Here is an 18,987-nt window from a genome sequence, read left to right as displayed (position 1 = left end):
GGCGGCATTTTTTCATCTCCGCCAAGCTAAGCAGTTGGCCCCTTATCTCTCTCGCCCTGACCTAGCCACTGTGATCCATGCGACGGTCACCTCCAGACTGGATTATTGTAACTCGCTCTACGTGGGGCTGCCCTTGAGACTGACCCAGAAACTCCAGCGGGTGCAGAATGCCGCGGCAAGACTCCTTATGGGGTCTTCGCTGCGAGATCACATTCATCCAGTACTATACCAGCTGCACTGGCTCCCGGTGGAGTACAGGATCAGGTTTAAGGTGCTGGTTTTAACCTTTAAAGCCCTATACGGCCTAGGACCCTCGTACCTACGGGACCGCCTCTCCTGGTATGCCCCACAGAGAAACCTACGGTCTGCAAATAATAACATCCTCAAGGTCCCAGGCCTCAGAGAGGTTAGGCTGGCCTCAACTAGAGCCAGGGCCTTCTCGGCTGCGGCTCCAATCTGGTGGAACGCTCTGTCACAAGAGACTAGGGCCCTGCGGGACCTGACATCTTTCCGCAGGGCCTGCAAGACAGAGTTGTTCCACCAGGCCTTTGGTCAGGGCGCAGCCTGACTCCCTCCTCTGGCAACCTGCACAGAATCTTGCTTTATCGGTTGCCATTAATTTGATTTTAATTGATTTTTATAATGAAATATTTTGAATGTGTGACTATCTGATTGTTTGATTATTTGATTATTGTTAGCCGCCCTGAGCCCGGCTTCGGCTGGGGAGGGCGGGATAGAAATAAAATTTATTATTATTATTATTATTATTATTATTATTATTATTATTATTATAAATAAGTACCGCTCCGGCGGGAAGGTAAACGGCGTTTCCGTGCACTGCTCTGGTTCACCAGAAGCGGCTTAGTCATGCTGGCCACGTGACCTGGAAGCTGTATGCTGGCTCCCTCAGCCAATAAAGCGAGATGAGCATCACAACCCCAGAGTCGGCTACGACTGGACCTAATTGTCAGGGGTCCCTTTACCTTTATGTGGTGATGGCACTATCCAGACTGGGAAATGGACAGCACTCTGTCCTATTTTAGGGTTGCCATATTTCTAGAAGTAAAATTCAAAAGTAGTTGATTTTTATTTTTTTTAAGCAATCAACCTCAAAATCCTGGACACTATTTTCCCTGGTTATATCCTGGACATGTCCAGGAAATTCCAGACATATAGCAACCCCATCTTATTTAAGTCTAGTTCTTGGATGTGGCTTTTCCAAGCATTTTGCCACCCTATGGACCTCTCATGGAGGAGACCCACAAAGAAGGACCTTAGATGATGACTGCAGGGTCCAGGTCAGTGCACATGGGAGGTTCTTCTGAGGTCCAGCTCAAGACATTTTGTAGCCTAAGGCAAAGGTGTCCCCTCCCTTCCGTGCACAGAACCTTGACAGGGCTAACTCCTACTTCCACACTAATCATGTAAGAATCATCCTCCACAAAGAGGAGCAGGCTAGCTTAGGGACCATGTAACACACTCCTGGCTGCTGGTCCCTATCCTCAACACACACTGCCTGAGGCAGCAGCCTCATCCTGTCTATTGGTAGGGCTGGTAAAAAATAAAAAAAATTAAAGCGGACCCTGCAAGCCTCAAATCTGCCTGCCTCTGATCTAACGTTTCCTTGTTGTCTCTTGCCTGCTCACACACAGACTTGTTGTTCTTAATACTTGATCTAAATCTAGCCTCCCCCCCCCACTAATTTGTAACCACTGTCTCTTGTCTTACCCTGAGCGAAGAGGGAGAACAGTAATCTCTTTGCTTCTTTCTGAACTCCTTTAAAATGCTTAACAATTGCCATATGCTGTTGATGACAAAGAGAGAAGAAAAGCTTACCTATTCCTGGAAAACTTGTTTGCTGCTACTGATCCTGTTAGCGGAGAATTTTTAACAAGCTTTGAAAATGCCTGAAGGCTTCCCAGAGCACCACAGACCGAGGTGAACCTTTGCTATGTCTCCCAACTCTCCAAGAACTGTCGTTTTAAAATAGCAACACAGGGATATTTTTTTAAAATGTATTTTTAGTGCAGAGAGGAAAGGATAGGCGAGAAAACTTTGAAATGTGTAATATTGTTGTTCCATATAGAAACAGGTATTCCATTTTTTCTTCTTTGTTTAGCTTTGCCCGTCCAGGGAAGGGCTCGTGGCTTGGTAAAAACAGCTTGGAAACAGGACCAGATCTTACAGGGATGTCACTGGAAAACCTGGTGTTTGGAGCCGGTTACTGCAAACCTGTTGCTTCTGAGGTAGGGCACGGTTATTGTTTGTGGTGATATTAGATGCACAGTTTTAAGGCATGGAGATGGGCCTTCCTTAGGCAGGATCACCAGGCTGATAAGAGAGAGGTGAGTTTATATTATCCCTACTCCCACCGATAAAATCTGTGGTGACTTTTGCCCACTGGGAATGGAAGCGCAGAAAGCAAGGAGAATATCTGCAGGTAGAGGCAGAGCCAACTGCTTCTAGACTTGCCCACAACCCTTTCTTCTCTGCTGAATTCTATACGGGCAACATTGAGGTTACGGAAGAGGAAACTGGCCTTCTAAGGCAGAAAACTGTTTACAAAATCTTTCCCTTGTAACCATTTTGTCAAAAAAAGACCGGTGATGCCAAATGTTACTTGAGGAAACAACAGGGGTATTAATATATTCACAGTCATGCTTCTTAAACTCCTACTCTGTTGGGGTGGTGTTGCCGATCCCGCCTGTTATACAAAGTGCTCATCCCTTAACCTAGAAGAAGAAGAAGAAGAAGAGGAGGAGGAGGAGGAGGAGGAGGAGGAGGAGGAGTTTGGATTTGATATCCCGCTTTATCACCACCCGAAGGAGTCTCAAAGCGGCTAACATTTTCCTTTCCCTTCCTCCCCCACAACAAACACTCTGTGAGGTGAGTGAGGCTGAGGGACTTCAGAGAAGTGTGACTGGCCCAAGGTCATCCAGCAGCTGCATGTGGAGGAGCGGGGAAGCAAACCCAGTTCACCAGGTTACAAGTCCATCACTCTTAACCACTATACCACACTGGCTGCACTGAAACCATCTACAGAGGAGCAGATCTGAGATGCTGGTTGCTCAAATCCCAAAAGGCTAGTAGAAGAAACAGAGCATGCAGATGTTTTACTTACCTTGCCTTTAGTACTGACTAGCAAGGGAAAAGGCAGTGTTTTGTGAAGCAAAATACTCTTCCTGTATCATCGGAACAGTGGTGCTATTTTGAACAGTGACAGCATTCTTGGGTGGAAAATTTCCTCCAAATATGAATGTGGAATACCAGAATTGTAGAATTGGAAGGGATCCAGAGGTTCAACTCCCAGTTAGGTGTTCCCTTATTGCGTCTTTTCGTGTCTTGGCTGCAGCTCCCTCCTTGCATCCTTTAGTCAAGCGGTCTGCAACCTAAGGCCCATGGGCCACAAGCGGCCCATGGGGGTTGTTTAACTGGCCCATGGACCCTCGGTGCCCGCTTGGGGACCCCCGCCACCTGCTTGGTCGGCTCCCGTGTGCCACGTTAAACTGGTGCAGAGCAGAGCAGGGACCACCTTCCGTGACACTGGCCGGCTTCCCATTGGCTGCAGGAAGCTCCTGCAGCCAATGGGAAGCTGTGCATGCCTCCTCCACACCAGAAGGAGCACCAGAAATAGTGTTTGCGCATGCATGCATGCGCGCGCACTCCGGCCCATTGCGGTGTCTGTGGGACCGTGAACTGGCCCAAGCCACAGAAACTTTGGTGGCCCCTGCTGTAGTCTGTTATCACCAGATTGGGCACTGCTTTCCTTTTGTGTGAAAACAGAGGCAAAGTAGGTGTTGCGCGGTTCCATCTTGTCTTCGTCGTAGCATTTCTGTGCCTTCTTCACGCAGAGGTCCTGCAACTTGCTTGGTCTTCCTGTTGCTTCAAACATAGCTGACGAACAGGTCGGCTACGCCAGATCAATTTTGATTTCCCCCAGTTTCCATTGCTTATTCGTTTGATTTCCTTTCAAGCGCGCTCCAGCGATGATCTGTTTTGCTTTTCAGCTTGCTGAGACCGTGTCGATTACAGAGATAATTGAGATAATGAGCTTGTTTATCAACAGTAGATAGCTTGCTTGGTTAATGTTTATTGCTGCTTTTCTTTCCCCATTTTATGAGCTTAGGAAAAAGTGGTGCTAAATGCAGTTTGCTGACTTTGGAGATAACAATGCAGAGAGAGTCAATGTGGAAGAGAAGTCCATGGGTTGGAAATCATATGTGGGTTGGAAATCAATGAACACTTGGGGTCGTCGCCAACTAAGTTCTACTCAAAATAGACCCAACAAAATTAATTGACCGAATTTAATCATATTCATTAATTCCATTGGGTCTGCGCTGAGTAGGGCGAGCACTGGACACCACCCTCAGATTGCACACTTCTCTGTATGATGCATACAAAATTTTATACGTATTTTTAAAACAACAACAAACAAACAAACATGGGCTTGCAAAGCCACACAACCAAGCTGAATGGGATCAGGATCCAGCCTAAGTTCCCCCTCTCTGCTCCCTCCCCTTCCACTTCCCCAGAACACTCCTTTTGGGGGAGTTACAGCCACATTCAACTGAGCCCAACTGAGCTGGGATGAGAAATTCACCCTGGTATATTCAGCTGCATTGGTGTTGAGGACTTAACGCCAGCTGAGCATGTCCGAGCTGGGAATCAGTTGGTTGAGCCAGAGAACCTGCAGCATCCATTATATTGTAAGTCACCCGGTGATCCTCGGATGAAGGTCGGTATAGATATTTAATAAACAATCAAACAAATAATCCTAAACTGCTCGTCTTGCCATACGATTGCCTGCGACATATTTTCCATTATTACCACCTAAAATTCTGAAGTACATTCCCATCCTCTCTTTTTTTAGAATAATGGGAAATGTAGCTTATTCCTCACAGAGCCCCCCTAACAAACTACAGGTCCTTTGGAGGGGTGTAATTTAACTGTGCTTTAAATCTATGGTGTGTGGGAAGCCTGAGATGCATTGCTCATTCTGCATCACAAAGCTGTTTATTTTAACACCCTCTGTTGTGTTTTGGGTCAGTTGAGGGTAATGTGCTTGAAGAAGCTTCAATTTATCTGTAGAACATTCTGCGGGCACTTTGTCTTAGACGTGTGCTTTGGCTGTTGCTTAGATTCATATTTAGGCCATCTATTTCCGATCAGAGCATATTTTTGACATTATTATTGGACAGCATGAATGATCTGCCTCATACTGTGTAGGAAGAGCCTATGGCTTGCCACGATGAAGAACATCCCCTGGCCAGGTAAGGAACAATGACACAGTTGGAACATTTCAGACATTCTCCTTCTCCACATTCCCTTGTAGAATTTTGAGTGCCGAATTGTTCTCATTGTGGGAATGTTCAGGGAGGCAGGAGAGGATATATTGTTTAATTATATCCTTCCCAACTTGTGTTAACAAGTTCTACAATTTAGCAGAGTAACATTCCCCTTTTTAAACTTAACATTTTTGCCAGGCTTGTTTAAGCCTCTGAAATAAGTTTCCTGGTAATTCCCCTTTTATTCCCTCCTAAAAAGATAGACACAACACAGTCTTGTATAAAAGTATAAAATAGTTTACTCACAGTTTCATTCAGTTCACAAAAGGATCCCTGAAGGCAGACTTAAGTTACAAAATATATACACCTAGAATCTATCCCATAAAGAGATAGTTCCTTTGTCCTTTCTTGGCTGGAAGCCAAGAGGGCATCTCAGGCTGATGCTTCTTCGACGAAAGCAAAATGGAGAAGAGAGAGATGTGGTGGCCACTCCTGTGCTTTTGTTACCTGCACAGGTAAAGTCATGCCCACCTCTGGTCCCATGTAGAGGAAGTTTGTCCCAGCATAGGAGGAAACAGGAAGCTTATCTACTGGCTGGACAAATGTCCCTCTTCATGTCTAAACATGTCCACTCTGGGAATGTTGTATTTGACTGCTCTGTGTTTCACACCCCACACTCATCTCATCCATCTCTACATTTAAAGCCTACTTATACCACTTTTAAAGTCATGGCTTCCCCTAAATAATCCTGGGAGATGAAGTTTTGGGGTTTTTTAAGGGTACCTACAAGTCCCAGAATCCTTAACAAACTACATAAGGATTTTGTTTAAGTTGGCACCCCTAGCTCCAAATTTGCTGGTGGGGGTCCGGACTGCCCCAACACACACACACACACACACACACTCACACCAGCCTCTTCTGACAACAACCAGCCACCAGTTTCTGGAACGCCCATGGCTGGAATTTCAGCCACAGCTGAGCTGCAGAAGCTGATGGGAATGGGAGGTTGGGTTAAAATTGTAACAGCAGAACCAAGCAATGGCACCCGGGTAGGATACCAGACAGCATAGGAGCCAAGGGTCCGAGGTCCCATCTCCCCCCCCATAAAATATTTGAGAGGGAGCCCCCACCCAAGTTGCCATTCAAATAGTGTGTGTGGACCATGTCATGTGATTGATTATGTAGGGCAGGGCTTACCCCTCCCCCTCAATATTTTATTCAAGTTTCCATACCTGCCAGAGAGGGAAATACAGAGATCTCAGAAGAACCCGATGTTGATGGTTAAAAACATGTGCATGCACGCAAAATAATAATAATAAAAAAACAAACTACATAAGGGGGGGGGCATTAAAAAACATTCCATACAAACAACACAGAAAGTAAGATGGGACATGGGCTGAGAGATCAAGGAAATGCCCTGTGTAAATCATAGAAACATCAACTTCCGCATAGCGTTGGAAAGGATACTGAGTCATTTAGCTCAGCTTCATGCAATGCAGGAGTAAGTGTGTAGCCCCAAAGACTTGTCTCAAGTGGAACTTGCTTGTCTTCGCTGCACAATCTCTTCCACATTTGAGAGGAAGTGCCCTTTCACACTGCACAAAACAGATGGCACTCTTTCGCCACTGATAAATGTCCTCTGAAGTTTTTTCTCCCAGCTGTCCAGCTGATTCCCGGATGCTGGTACAAATGTCTCTAGTGATTTGACCAGCTTGATATCTGAGAAGGAGAAAGTCCTCGCTGCTGTCTTCATTTGCGAATGGAGACGGGTTTCAATCAATCCTCCTCCTCCTTGCTTCCCCTGCTTTGATTCTGCACAAGGGAGCTTGGCACGCTGCTGTTTTTGACAAGGCGTCAAAGGTTCTTTGTTCAGCGCTCCTGACTTCTCGCTGTGCAGAATAATTAAATGTCAGGAGCAGAAGGTTGTACCAGTCCAATTTCCCTAGCTCTTGCAAAGTGACATGCCGGACACAGGTTTTATTATTTCATTTTAATTTTGAGTGTGTGCTTTCTGCTTTTCTGGCTTACTGCCCATCAGGATACTTCTAATTCACGCGGAGGCTTTTAAAAAAACGAGGAAATGGCTTTAGGTGGTCCTTCCTTCCCCTTTTCAAATGACAAAGGGGAATCTTTGGAGGGGGATTTGAGCATTTTTATCCCCACAAAGTATAGGCTAGGCACTTGCACTTCAAGAGAGATGAAGCTGACTTGGCCATTTATCTTAGCAGGATTGTAATTTCAATCAAATAGGCCCACAGAGTTTGCATTTGTGAGCTTGATTTATCCCCGCAGCTTCTGAAGGTGGCAAAGTGAGTCAGACCATTTTGCATACCAATCTCTATGGTTAACAAAAAAGGAAAGGTTAGATTGGCAAGTCACTTTCCACAGGCGGAAGTTGATGATGGCAGTGATTTACCAATAAATAAATATTATTTGGGGGGACAGGCCTATGACAAGATTTCTAAGGAAGAACAATTTAGGATGCAGCAGATCTCTGGCTCAGATGACTGGTGCCCAGCTCAGCAGACATTAAACCCTCAACCCCAGTTTAGCCAAATATATGCTGGCATAATTTGCACATTCTGGCTCTGCCAGCTGAGACTTTAAAAAGGTAAAGGACCCCTGACAGTTAACTCCAGTTGCGGACGACTCTGGGGTGGCGGCGCTCATCTCACTTTACAGGCTGAGGGAGCTAGCGTTTGTCTGCAGACAGTTTTTCCGGGTCATGTGGCCAGCACGACTAAGCCGCTTCTGGCACAATGGAACAACGAAACCAGAGCAGCGCACGGAAATACCGTTTACCTTCCCGCCGGAGTGGTACCTATTTATCTACTTGCACTTTTTGGTGTGCTTTCAAATTGCTAGGTTGGCAGGAGCTGGGACCGAGCAATGAGAGCTCACCCCGTCGCTGGTATTCGAACCGCCAACCTTCTGATCAGCAAGCCCAAGAGGCTCAGTGGTTTAGACTACAGCGCCACCCGCGTGCCAACTGAGACTAGGTTGGGGTAAATCCCCAAAAAGAGTCATTCTGGGGGCATGGCATCAGAGATGGAGGACTTAGGCTGGATTCTAATCCTATTTAGCTCAGTCTCATGACCTGGAAACCTGACAGAGAAGACTGTTTCAAAGGCTTGTTTTCCTTCTGCTAGGCTTAGAGCAGCAGCTGACTGCTGAACGGTATTTGACCCTGGTGTAAATTTACACCATCTTAACGCACAGAAGCCTGCTTTACTTCAGCTTCTTCTGCATACTGATTTGTCATTTGCACCCCTTTCAGGAAAAGAGGGACCAGAATACTGCAATGCCCCATATCTCATAATGCTTAATCTGGACTTCTAAAATGTCCTATACATTGGGCCTGCACTTGAAAACTTTGCGGAAATTGTCACTGTAGGAGAGTGGAAGTAAGGCTGAACTTTAAAATGATTGCAAAAGGAAGTACTATTGTTATTGTTTGAGACAGGAATTAAACTAGCACAAAAAACCCAGCAAACTGAAAGGGGCTAATGTCTAGTTTGATGTCTAGCTTTCATTCCTAATAATTACTGCAAATGGCTGAGAAGGAAGAGTCAGTTGACATTGCGATATCTTTATTTCCACAATATATATACATATATATATATTTAAGCCTCTAATACTAACCCTATGAAATCCCTTTCCTGTATCAGCATTAACACAAGCTGATCATTGAATTGTATAATTGTCATCTAGTCCTACCTCGTTCAGTGCAGGAACCACAGCTAAATGCTAACAGCCACCATCCTATGTCCCAAATCTAAGTTTGGGCGCAAGACATGATAAAGAATTGTTTAAGTGACATTATTATATAGCTTTCATGGGGGATGAAAGGGCCCCATCCTTTCTGTAAGAATTATATAGAATTATATGGAGTCCAGCTGGGTTAAGCCAAAGGTCCACCTCATTCAGCATCCTATTCCCAAGCCTATAAAGGTAAAGGGACTCCTGACCATTAGGTCTAGTCGTGGCCGACTCTGGGATTGCGGCGCTCATCTCTCTCTATTGGCCGAGGGAGCCAGCGTACAGCTTCCGGGTAATGTGGCCAGCATGACTAAGCCACTTCTGGCGAACTAGAGCAGCACACGGAAATGCCGTTTACCTTCTCGCTGGAGCGGTACCTATTTATCTACTTGCACTTTGACAAGCTTTCGAACTGCTAGGTTGGCAGCAGCAGGGACCGAGCAGCATGAGCTCACCCCGTCATGGGGATTTGAACCACCGACCTTCTGATTGGCAAGTCCTAGGCTCTGTGGTTTAACCCACAGTGCCACCCGCATCCCAAGCCTATTGGAAGCCCACAAACAGGACCTGAGTGCATCAGTACTCTTCACATTTGCGAATCCCAGGATCCAGAGGCATAGTGTCTCTGGCACAGCATAATGACCTAACAAATAATGGCAAACTGCTCCACGATTCATAAAATTTCATTGTCCTTGCCTGTAAATTGCTTCAAGGCTGGAGGGTGAACTATGAATAATACAGGAGGTGCCTGCAGGAGCAAGGAAGCAAAAATCAGGGAGAGAATGGGATATTTATGCTAATCTCCCCCAGTTATCCAGACGTTCTTTGATGCACAGCAGTGAATTGCAGCAAATGAGAGCTGTTTGCTTTTTAAAGCAACTTGCCGAACAAAAGTTTGGAATACTTGTGATTGCTGGTTCAAAAGGCAGAAGGGGGGAGAAGAGCTTGAAGAAACATTTCCCTCTACTTGTGTTTCCCAAGCAGCATAGTGTAGATTGCAACCACTATCCAAATCCAGACCATGCGTACAACCCACCTAGGACTGCCAGATGTCAGGGACTGGCTAAGGAGGAGAGGTGGAAGTTGCCATACCAAGAACATCTCAAAGAAAGCATAGGAGAAGATTTTGATCCTGGATTCTGGTGGTGGGAAGCCGGTCACACACACACACACACACGGGAGGGAAAGAGCTGGGAAGTACTGGAGGCTGGGAGCTTGAAGGATGATGAAGAGGAGGAAAGAGGCAGCTGCCCCAGCAGAGACAGGAATCAGACTTGTCCTTTCTACCACAGAGCAACTCTGACAGCTTCTCTGCTGATAGCTTGCAAGACAACCTCCCAGAACAAGGTGTAAGTTGCATATTTTTGAACAGAGAGCCAGGCAGAAACAGAGAGGGTCCTTGAGGCCCACCGTAGACAGAGGTGTGATGGCCTGAGACTCGGAACTGGAGGAGTCTCGGTCCGCACCGGATCCTCTGCCTCAGGCGGCATCTGAACCGAGTCTGGGGCCTGATTCTGAAGAGCCCCAGTCTACACAGGTTCCCCTGCAACAAGCACCAGCTGAGTCGAGTCAGGGGCCTGAGCCTGCCCTGGCTCCAGATGCGGGGATTACCTCGTTGCCCTCTGCTGGGCAATCTTGTACAGCTGCTCCACTATGAGTTGGGTCAGGAGAGGTTGAGGCGGTGGCTGGGTCTAGTAACCCACCGACATCTCCCGAGCTGCAGAGACTGAGGTCTGAGAGAAGGAGAGACCTGAGTACTCACAGGAGGAGTGCTTGCCTTTGGGCGAGACAGGGAGGTGAGTCACCGGGGGATCAGGAGGTGAGTCACCGGGGGATCAGAAAAGGCTGCTGGACCCAGGTTGCGGGAGCAACATTGCTGCTTGCTGGAACCTGTCTATGACCTTGTGCCTGACCTAGCCTGGTTTCCTACCTCGGCCCTGCTGGACTGACTCCTCACGGAATCCTTGGATTTGGGACAGGACCTGGACCGTGTGACTCGGGTTAACCCCCGGGCCCAGCACAAGAGGGAGTGTCTTAATACGGAGGGATAGGGAGTGAAGGAGGAGGTACAAGCCAGTCTGGGCAACTGCTTCTTCTAGACAGGGAAGAACCTTTGAAGTCTCCATGTGTTCTGCTTCCTTAATCAAGGACCTAAATGTAAGTTAAGCGGTATTTCTCTGTCTTTCTCTGATCTGCGAACGACTTGCTTTCCTTGTCATCTCCCTGACACCAGGCTACACTTCTAGTGTCAAGGAGTTCCAAAGGACAGGGGCTACCACACCAAAGGCTTGGCCCCTGGTAAAGGCCAGCCTCAGTGCCATTCGTGGGACCACCGCCAGTGCCCCACCAGAAGACCTTAGGTGGGGCATAAGGAATCAGGAAGTCCTTAAGGTACTTTGTGCCAAAGTTGTTCCAAGCTTTGTGAATTTGCACAAGAACCTTGACCCTGTCGTGATCAGAAGTTGATCACCAGTGCAGTAATCCTATTCAGGGCATTTTAAGGGATGGCACATCTGACAGCAGACCAGGAGATTGGCGGAGACAATCCCTTCCCACACAATTGCTTGTGATTCATTGGAGTTGAGGCTGGAAGCCACGGCTGTCTTCTAGATTGAAAGAAACCAATAAAGGCGTCCGTGAGGAAATGTCAGATTGACTGTAAAGCAAATAAAGCTGGAAAGGTTGGAGTCATTGATCACTATCAGGTGACAGGGTGGTATTTCCTTTCTGGTGATTGCTTGACACTTTGTATAAGTTTACTCTTCTCATCCTCTGCACATTTACTCATCTTCTGCAGCCATCCTTTTCATTTCCCCTCCTTTTCCATGGAAAAACAGTGTGACTTGAAATGTTGCTCAGCTGGCTTGATTGCATAGCGCTGCTCTCCTCCAGATGTCAATAGGGTCTCTGGAGTGGATACAGTGGGTGGACGTTGTTCCGTAGCCTGACAGAATGCTCTGTCCCTTGCGGATCTTTTGCAGGAAGATAAGTGAAAATGTCTTCCGAGAGTTGCAGCTCTTTGCAAGAATTGACACCTGAGCTGAATCTGTGGCTCTAGGGAGGTAGCTTTAACCTCGCTGTCTCACCCAACAATGGATGCTGCAGAGTGTGAATTCACAGCACAGGTTATGTGACCGAACAGCATCAGGATGCTCTCTTTGGGATGAGCAAATCTGCCTCCATTTCTGTTTGTTGTTTTGCCTTCTTGAATGCTGGCATTTAAGGGAGGCACAAATATCCCGGTTCTTATTCCTAATACAGTGGTACCTTGGTTCTCAAACTTAATCCGTTCAGGAAGTCCGTTCCAAAACCAAAGCATTCCAAGACCAAGTGCCCTTTCCCATAGAAAGTAATGCAAAATGGATGAATCTGCCAACAGGCACAGCTGGACAGGAGAAAGGAATAAACACATTCATGGATTCAGTGACTCAAGCATTACTCAAAATAAATGAATCTTTAGACTTCCGGGTTGGCGCCATCGCCGAATGGCGGACTCCCTCCGAGCTCCGGAGGGAGCCTGCTCGGCAGGGGCTGGGTCCTACCGCACCGGCGACGCGGGGACCCTCAAAAACCATGGGCGCTGAAACCCATGGACATGGTGACTCGGCTGGCACCTTTTGCGCCCCCCCGACCCGCGAAGGAGCCTTTTTAAAGGCTGCGGAGCGGGTGACGGGGGGGTGGTGCTTTGAGTCCTTCGCTTCCCCTGCCGAGCGAAGCCGCATGCCATTCGACAGAGAGCGCTGACTTCTTCTATTGAAAATCTGGACTTAAAAGAATAACCCGTGAGTAATCGGAACCTGGACTAAAAAGGGGGATAAATTTTTTTTAAAAAAATTCGGAGTGAGCGGGGGAGGCGCAAAAAGGAAGTCAGCCCCCCCCCTGTTGTAGAAGAGTTAAAGCAAAGGATTTGACAACTAAGATCGAGTGCAACCCTATTTTGACAAAGTTATTAACTTCGCGAGGGAAAATCATAAGACTGAGCTGGAGGAGAAAGGTGGAATTGAATTAAAAAGCAACCCCCCCCCCGGAACCCTGGGAGCGATTTGTGAGAGCGCCGGGAGAAGAGAAATAGAGGTTTTGACAGCTGTCAAAGAGCTGTCAAAGCGGAAGAATAAAATAGAGATCTTTGTTACGAGGACTTTGCCGGTTACATTTGTTATAAATTGGATACAAATTGTTACAAACAAGGAATAACAAGTTATTTTGACTGGTGGACGTGATCTGGAAGGGAATTTAGTTATTGCAATCCACCTAGAGGAGCCAAGTATTGTTGGCGTGGAATTTGACCAGAACTTTCTATCTCATGGGAAACTGCAGAAATGGAACACTATTTTGTCTACAGAGGTCTACGCACTAAAGGAGACAATAGATTTATCTATTGAAGAATGAAAAGGACTTGACGTAATGTTTTGTTCTTGAATAACAAGCCTCTGCAGAGGAATTAGAAGCTTTTGGAATTGGAATATTTGTGCAGGAGAGCAGGGAAAAAGAAAAAAAAAAGGAGGAGTGAGATCAACAAGAACAACAAAAATAATAAGAACTGGACAAAGTTGGAAGTGGGAACATTTGGGACATCCAGATTTGACTGGTTTAAAGGAATAAAATTGGAGCTTTCACCCCTAGATATAAAAATCTGGATGGAAGAAATGGGCCTTTTTTTTTTGAGACAGACTCCTTCCAAGATTGGACATTCGAAACTAAATTTGACTGGGAAAGGACTATGGTTTAGAGAGATGTGGGAACTCCAGGAAGATATCAGACGTCGAGGAACATTGGGAACGCAACCGGGAAAGGGGGGAGGGAAATTTGGAATCCAAAGGGTGTAAAATTATTTTTTTTATTATTTTTCTTCTATTGTAATCTGTATTGCATATTAAAGGGGGGAACTCGCGGAAGGGAACAGGTCAATTTTAGGGGATGGGAAAATATTTTTAAAATTGAGTCAATGATAATAAGTTTAAATTTGGGATAAGAACTTGTTGAAATTCTTTTTTGTTTATTTGTAAGAATTGGAATACAGGAGGGGGAGGGGAGGGGAAGTCCTGAAAAGATGTTATTGGGAAAAAGATTTTATGGAAAATCTTAATAAATATCATTTAAAAAAAATAAATAAAAAATAAATGAATCTTTAGAAAATTTGCCTAAGCAAAGCACGGAGAATACCAAACAACTGACAGAACTTACAACAAAATTGGACTTAAATACCAAAAGCATTACATCTAATACAGAAACCATAAATAAATTGGTTCAAGAAAACGCCACAATTCGAAAAATTGCAGAAGAAGCTAAATTTACTGCAGAAACCACACAGGAAAGTTTAATACCAGTCTGTAAGAAGCTGGACCAGCATGAGGTGGCCTTGTCTTTGTGGGAGATGCAGAGGAAAGAGAAGAATTTGAGACTTAGGTTGGTCCCTGAAAGTGAAGGGGACAACCTGGTGGACTTTCTCACAAAAGAATTATCAGAATTTTGGCAGGTAAATTCAGAGGAAGAAGAATTTAAGATAACAACCGCCTTCAGATTGGGCAGAAGGCAAGGCAGGAAGATCCCAAGGGATTGTCTGATAACTCTGAGATCTAAAGAGGAAAGAGATAAAATTTTAAATTTGCATTACCAGAGAACCCTTCAGATTGGAAATGCTTCTGTTCAAATTTACAAGGACATCCCAAAATACATTCTGGAGGTAAGAACCCACTTTAAGAACCTGGTTGACCTGCTGAAGAAGAATAACATACCTTTTAGGTGGGAATTTCCACAAGGCCTGTCCTTTAACTTCAAAGGAAAGAAAGTCAAAATAAGAACAGTGCAAGATAAAGAACAATTCCTGGACAGAAATGAGGAGGACCTTCTGAAAGGAGTGCTAGACTCGACCTCTGACACAGACCTTGGAAATTTGACATTTGGACTGAAGTCACTAACGGAAGAAGAACAGCTGCAGGGAGCAGCTGGAGGTAACTAATTAACAATGTCTCTGCAATTTTTAACCTGGAACTGTAATGGACTGAACCTTCCCAGAAAAAGGCGTGAGGTTTTTCACATCTTGAAAAGAGAACAATTGGATTTGATATGTCTACAAGAAACCCACGTGACAAGGGCACATAGAAGATTACTTATAAATAAAAGATTAGGACAGGAATTTATTTCATCAGATAAAGTTAAGAAAAGAGGAGTGGTGATTTATGAAAAGGAAAAATTGGCTCCAAAATTGATCTTTAAAGATGAACATCGAAGAATTTTGGCAATTGAGATACAAATCCAAGGAGAAAAACTCCTGATAGTTGGCATTTACGCACCAAATGAAGGGAAGGCAGAATTCTACAAGAAATTGCATGAGACATTAATGGATCATCTGGATTACAAGGTGATTTTATTAGGAGATATGAATGGCGTGGTCTCTACAAATATGGATAAAGCACAAAGACAGGTGGTCTCTAAGGACGGGAGACTACCTAAGACCTTTTTTGAAATGACTGAAAACATGGACCTGATTGATATCTGGAGAACAAGAAACCCTCTTGAGAGAGAGGGAACATTCTTTTCAGAGGCACAAATGACATGGACAAGAATAGATCAAATATGGACTACTAGTGGAATGGCTCCAAGGATAAAAAAGGTGGAAATCTGCCCAAAGACATGCTCCGACCATAACGCAGTGAAGATGGAAATGAAACTAACAACAGCTGGATCCTTCAGATGGAGAATGAATGACACCCTATTCAGAGATGTGGAGATTTACAAAAAGGCCCAAAAAACCTTGAAGGACTACTTTGAGATAAATCTGAGGACAGATGTTGAGAAAAGAGTGATCTGGGACGCAAGCAAGGCCGTGATGCGAGGTTTTCTGATACAACAGAACTCTTTAAAGAGAAAGAAACAAATTGAAAGGAAGGATAAGATTTTGGAAAAAATAAAAGAAGGAGAAAAGAAACTGAGGTCTAAACCAAAGTCTCATGAGATTCTGAGAGAAATTAAGTTTTATCAGATGCAATATATGGAATTGATGAACCAGGAGATAGAATGGAAAATTAAGCAAATGAGACAGAGGACATTTGAATCAGTAGACAAATGTGGGAAACTTCTAGCATGGCAATTGAAGAAGAGACAGAAATTAAATACAGTCATAAGCCTGGAGGTGGACGGAAAGAACATCTTTAAACCAAATGAGATCAGCTACTGCTTTCAGAGCTATTTCAGGAGATTATATGCACAAGGGCCGGAAAACGAAGGAGACATAGAAGATTTTCTTAAGAAATATGGACTACAAAAAATTTCGCAACAAAGTATGTTGATTTTAAATGAGAAAATAACAGATCAAGAAATGGAGGGTGCCATTCAAAACATGCAATTAGGGAAATCTCCAGGACCAGATGGACTAACCTCCAGATATTATAAAGCATTGAAAGAATGGCTAATACAGCCGCTTAAGGAGGTTCGTAACGAAATATTAGAGGGGAAAAAGGCACCTGAATCGTGGAAAGAAGCATTTATTACACTTATACCAAAGACTGATACTGAAAAAAACCAGATCAAGAACTACCGCCCTATATCATTACTTAATGTGGATTACAAAATATTTGCTGACATTTTAGCAAAAAGACTGAAGAGGGTGTTAATGGAGGAGATTCATAAGGACCAGGCAGGCTTTCTCCCAGGAAGACACTTATCAGATAATGTAAGGAACATAATTGACATTATGGAACTGCTAACTGTAAATATTAATACGAAGGCAGTCCTAATCTTTGTGGACGCGGAGAAAGCATTTGATAATATTTCTTGGAACTTCATGAAGAAGAATCTCCATGGGATGGGGGTAGGCCAAAGGTTTGAAAATGGTATAAGTGCAATATATTCTGAACAAAAGGCAAAGCTAATTGTAAATAACGTGGTTACTGATGAACTCTCTATAGAAAAAGGGACACGGCAGGGGTGCCCAATATCCCCATTACTTTTTATATCAGTCCTGGAGGTTTTGCTGAATATGATCAGGGGGGACCAGCTGGTAAAAGGAGTTCAGGTCGGAGCTAAACACTACAAATTGAAGGCATTTGCAGATGACCTAGTATTGACTTTACAAGAGCCAGACACTAGTACAAAAAGAGTTTTAGAGTTAATTCAATTCTTTGGTCAGGTGGCAGGATTTAAGTTGAACAAACAAAAAACTAAAGTTTTGGAAAAAAAACTTAACAAATGTTGAAAGAGAGAGATTCCAAAATGAAACTGGGTTAATGGTGGCAAAGAAAGTAAAATATTTGGGGATTAACATGACATCTAAAAATGTGAATTTATTTAAAGACAATTATGATAAATGCTGGACAGAGGTAAAGAAAGATCTAGAAATATGGTCGAACTTGAAGCTTTCCTTGTTAGGCCGAATCGCAGTGATCAAAATGAATGTATTGCCTAGAATGTTATTTCTGTTTCAGACGTTACAAATTGTGGATAAACTAGATTGTTTCAAGAAGTGGCAGAAAGATATATCTAAATTTATCTGGCAGGGCAAAAAGCCCAGAATAAAATTTAAGATACTTACTGATGCAAAAGAAAGAGGGGGGTTTGCCCTGCCGGACTTAAGACTGTACTATGAATCGGCAGCTTTCTGCTGGTTGAAAGATTGGCTACTTCTTGAGAATGCAGACATTCTGGACCTGGAAGGATTTGATAACAGGTTTGGCTGGCATGCATATTTATGGTATGATAAGGTTAAAGTTCACAAGGGTTTTAAAAACCATATTGTTAGGAAAGCACTATATAATGTCTGGATTCGATACAAGGATTTGTTGGAAAATAAAACTCCTAGGTGGTTATCACCTATGGAGGCTAAGGAGGTGAAGAAACTTAATATAGAATCCAAATGGCCAAAATATTCTGAAATTTTAGAACAAGAAAGTGGTGAATTTAAACTACAGAGTTTTGAGAAATTAAAGTCTAAGGTACGAGATTGGCTCCATTACTATCAATTAATGGAAACTTTTAAACAGGACAGGAAAATTGGCTTCCAGGTGGAGAAATCGAAATTGGAAACAGAATTGTTAGAACCCAATACTAAGAATGTATCAAGAATGTATAATTTGTTGCTGAAGTGGAATACAATAGACGAGACAGTTAAATCAGCCATGATTAAATGGGCACAGGACATTGGTCATGACATTATGTTTGCTGACTGGGAACAGTTATGGACCACCGGTATTAAATTCACGGCATGTAATGCCTTAAGAGAAAATATTATGAAAATGATTTATAGGTGGTACATGACCCCAGTCAAGCTTGCGAAGATTTATCATCTGCCCAATAATAAATGCTGGAAATGTAATGAGACTGAAGGTACCTTCTTTCACCTTTGGTGGACCTGCCCAAAGATTACAGCCTTTTGGGAAATGATCTATAATGAAATTAAGAAGGTACTTAAATGTACCTTTCACAAGAAACCAGAGGCATTTCTCTTGGGCATGGTCGGCCAATTGGTGTCAAGGAGGGATAGGACTTTTTTATGTACGCCACTACAGCAGCAAGGATCCTTCTAGCAAAGTATTGGAAGACACAAGAACTCCCCACACTGGAAGAATGGCAGACGAAAGTGATTGACTTTATGGGATTGGCAGAAATGACTGGCAGAATCCGTGACCAAGAGAAAGAGACGGTGGAGGAAGACTGGAAGAAGTTCAAAGTTTATCTTAAGAACTGTTATAATATTGATGAGTGCTAAAATGTCAAGGGAAAGCAAGATACAGAATTGCAACGGAAAACGATGGTTGAATTAAGATGAAATTGAGAAAGATAATAAGTTTTAATTAACTGGAGTAAAGGGTTGCTGAAAAACTGTAAAACAAGGATGCAAAAAGGGTGAGGTATGGGGAAGTCCAAGAAAGAAGGCTTATGAAAATGAGGTTATGAAACTATATCAGTGTGTTTGTTTTTGTTTGTTGATGTGTATGTTGTTTTGTTT

The 18,987-nt window shown here is 44.0% G+C and overlaps 1 protein-coding gene across 1 annotated transcript in view; it reads left to right on the top strand.

Moving 5' to 3' along the window:
* The window catches only part of FAM135B (family with sequence similarity 135 member B), a 162,504-nt gene that overhangs the window by 102,945 nt on the left and 40,572 nt on the right, over positions 1-18,987 (top strand). The window contains exon 7 of the mRNA XM_079984151.1: positions 2,120-2,246. Within this exon, the coding sequence (XP_079840277.1) occupies positions 2,120-2,246 (127 nt within the window). The remainder of the gene's footprint in view (positions 1-2,119; positions 2,247-18,987) is intronic.

This window comes from Podarcis cretensis (assembly GCF_951804945.1).
Source record: "Podarcis cretensis genome assembly, chromosome: 7".
Taxonomy (NCBI): Eukaryota; Metazoa; Chordata; class Lepidosauria; order Squamata; family Lacertidae; genus Podarcis; species Podarcis cretensis.
This window is presented reverse-complemented; position numbering and strand designations above follow the sequence as displayed.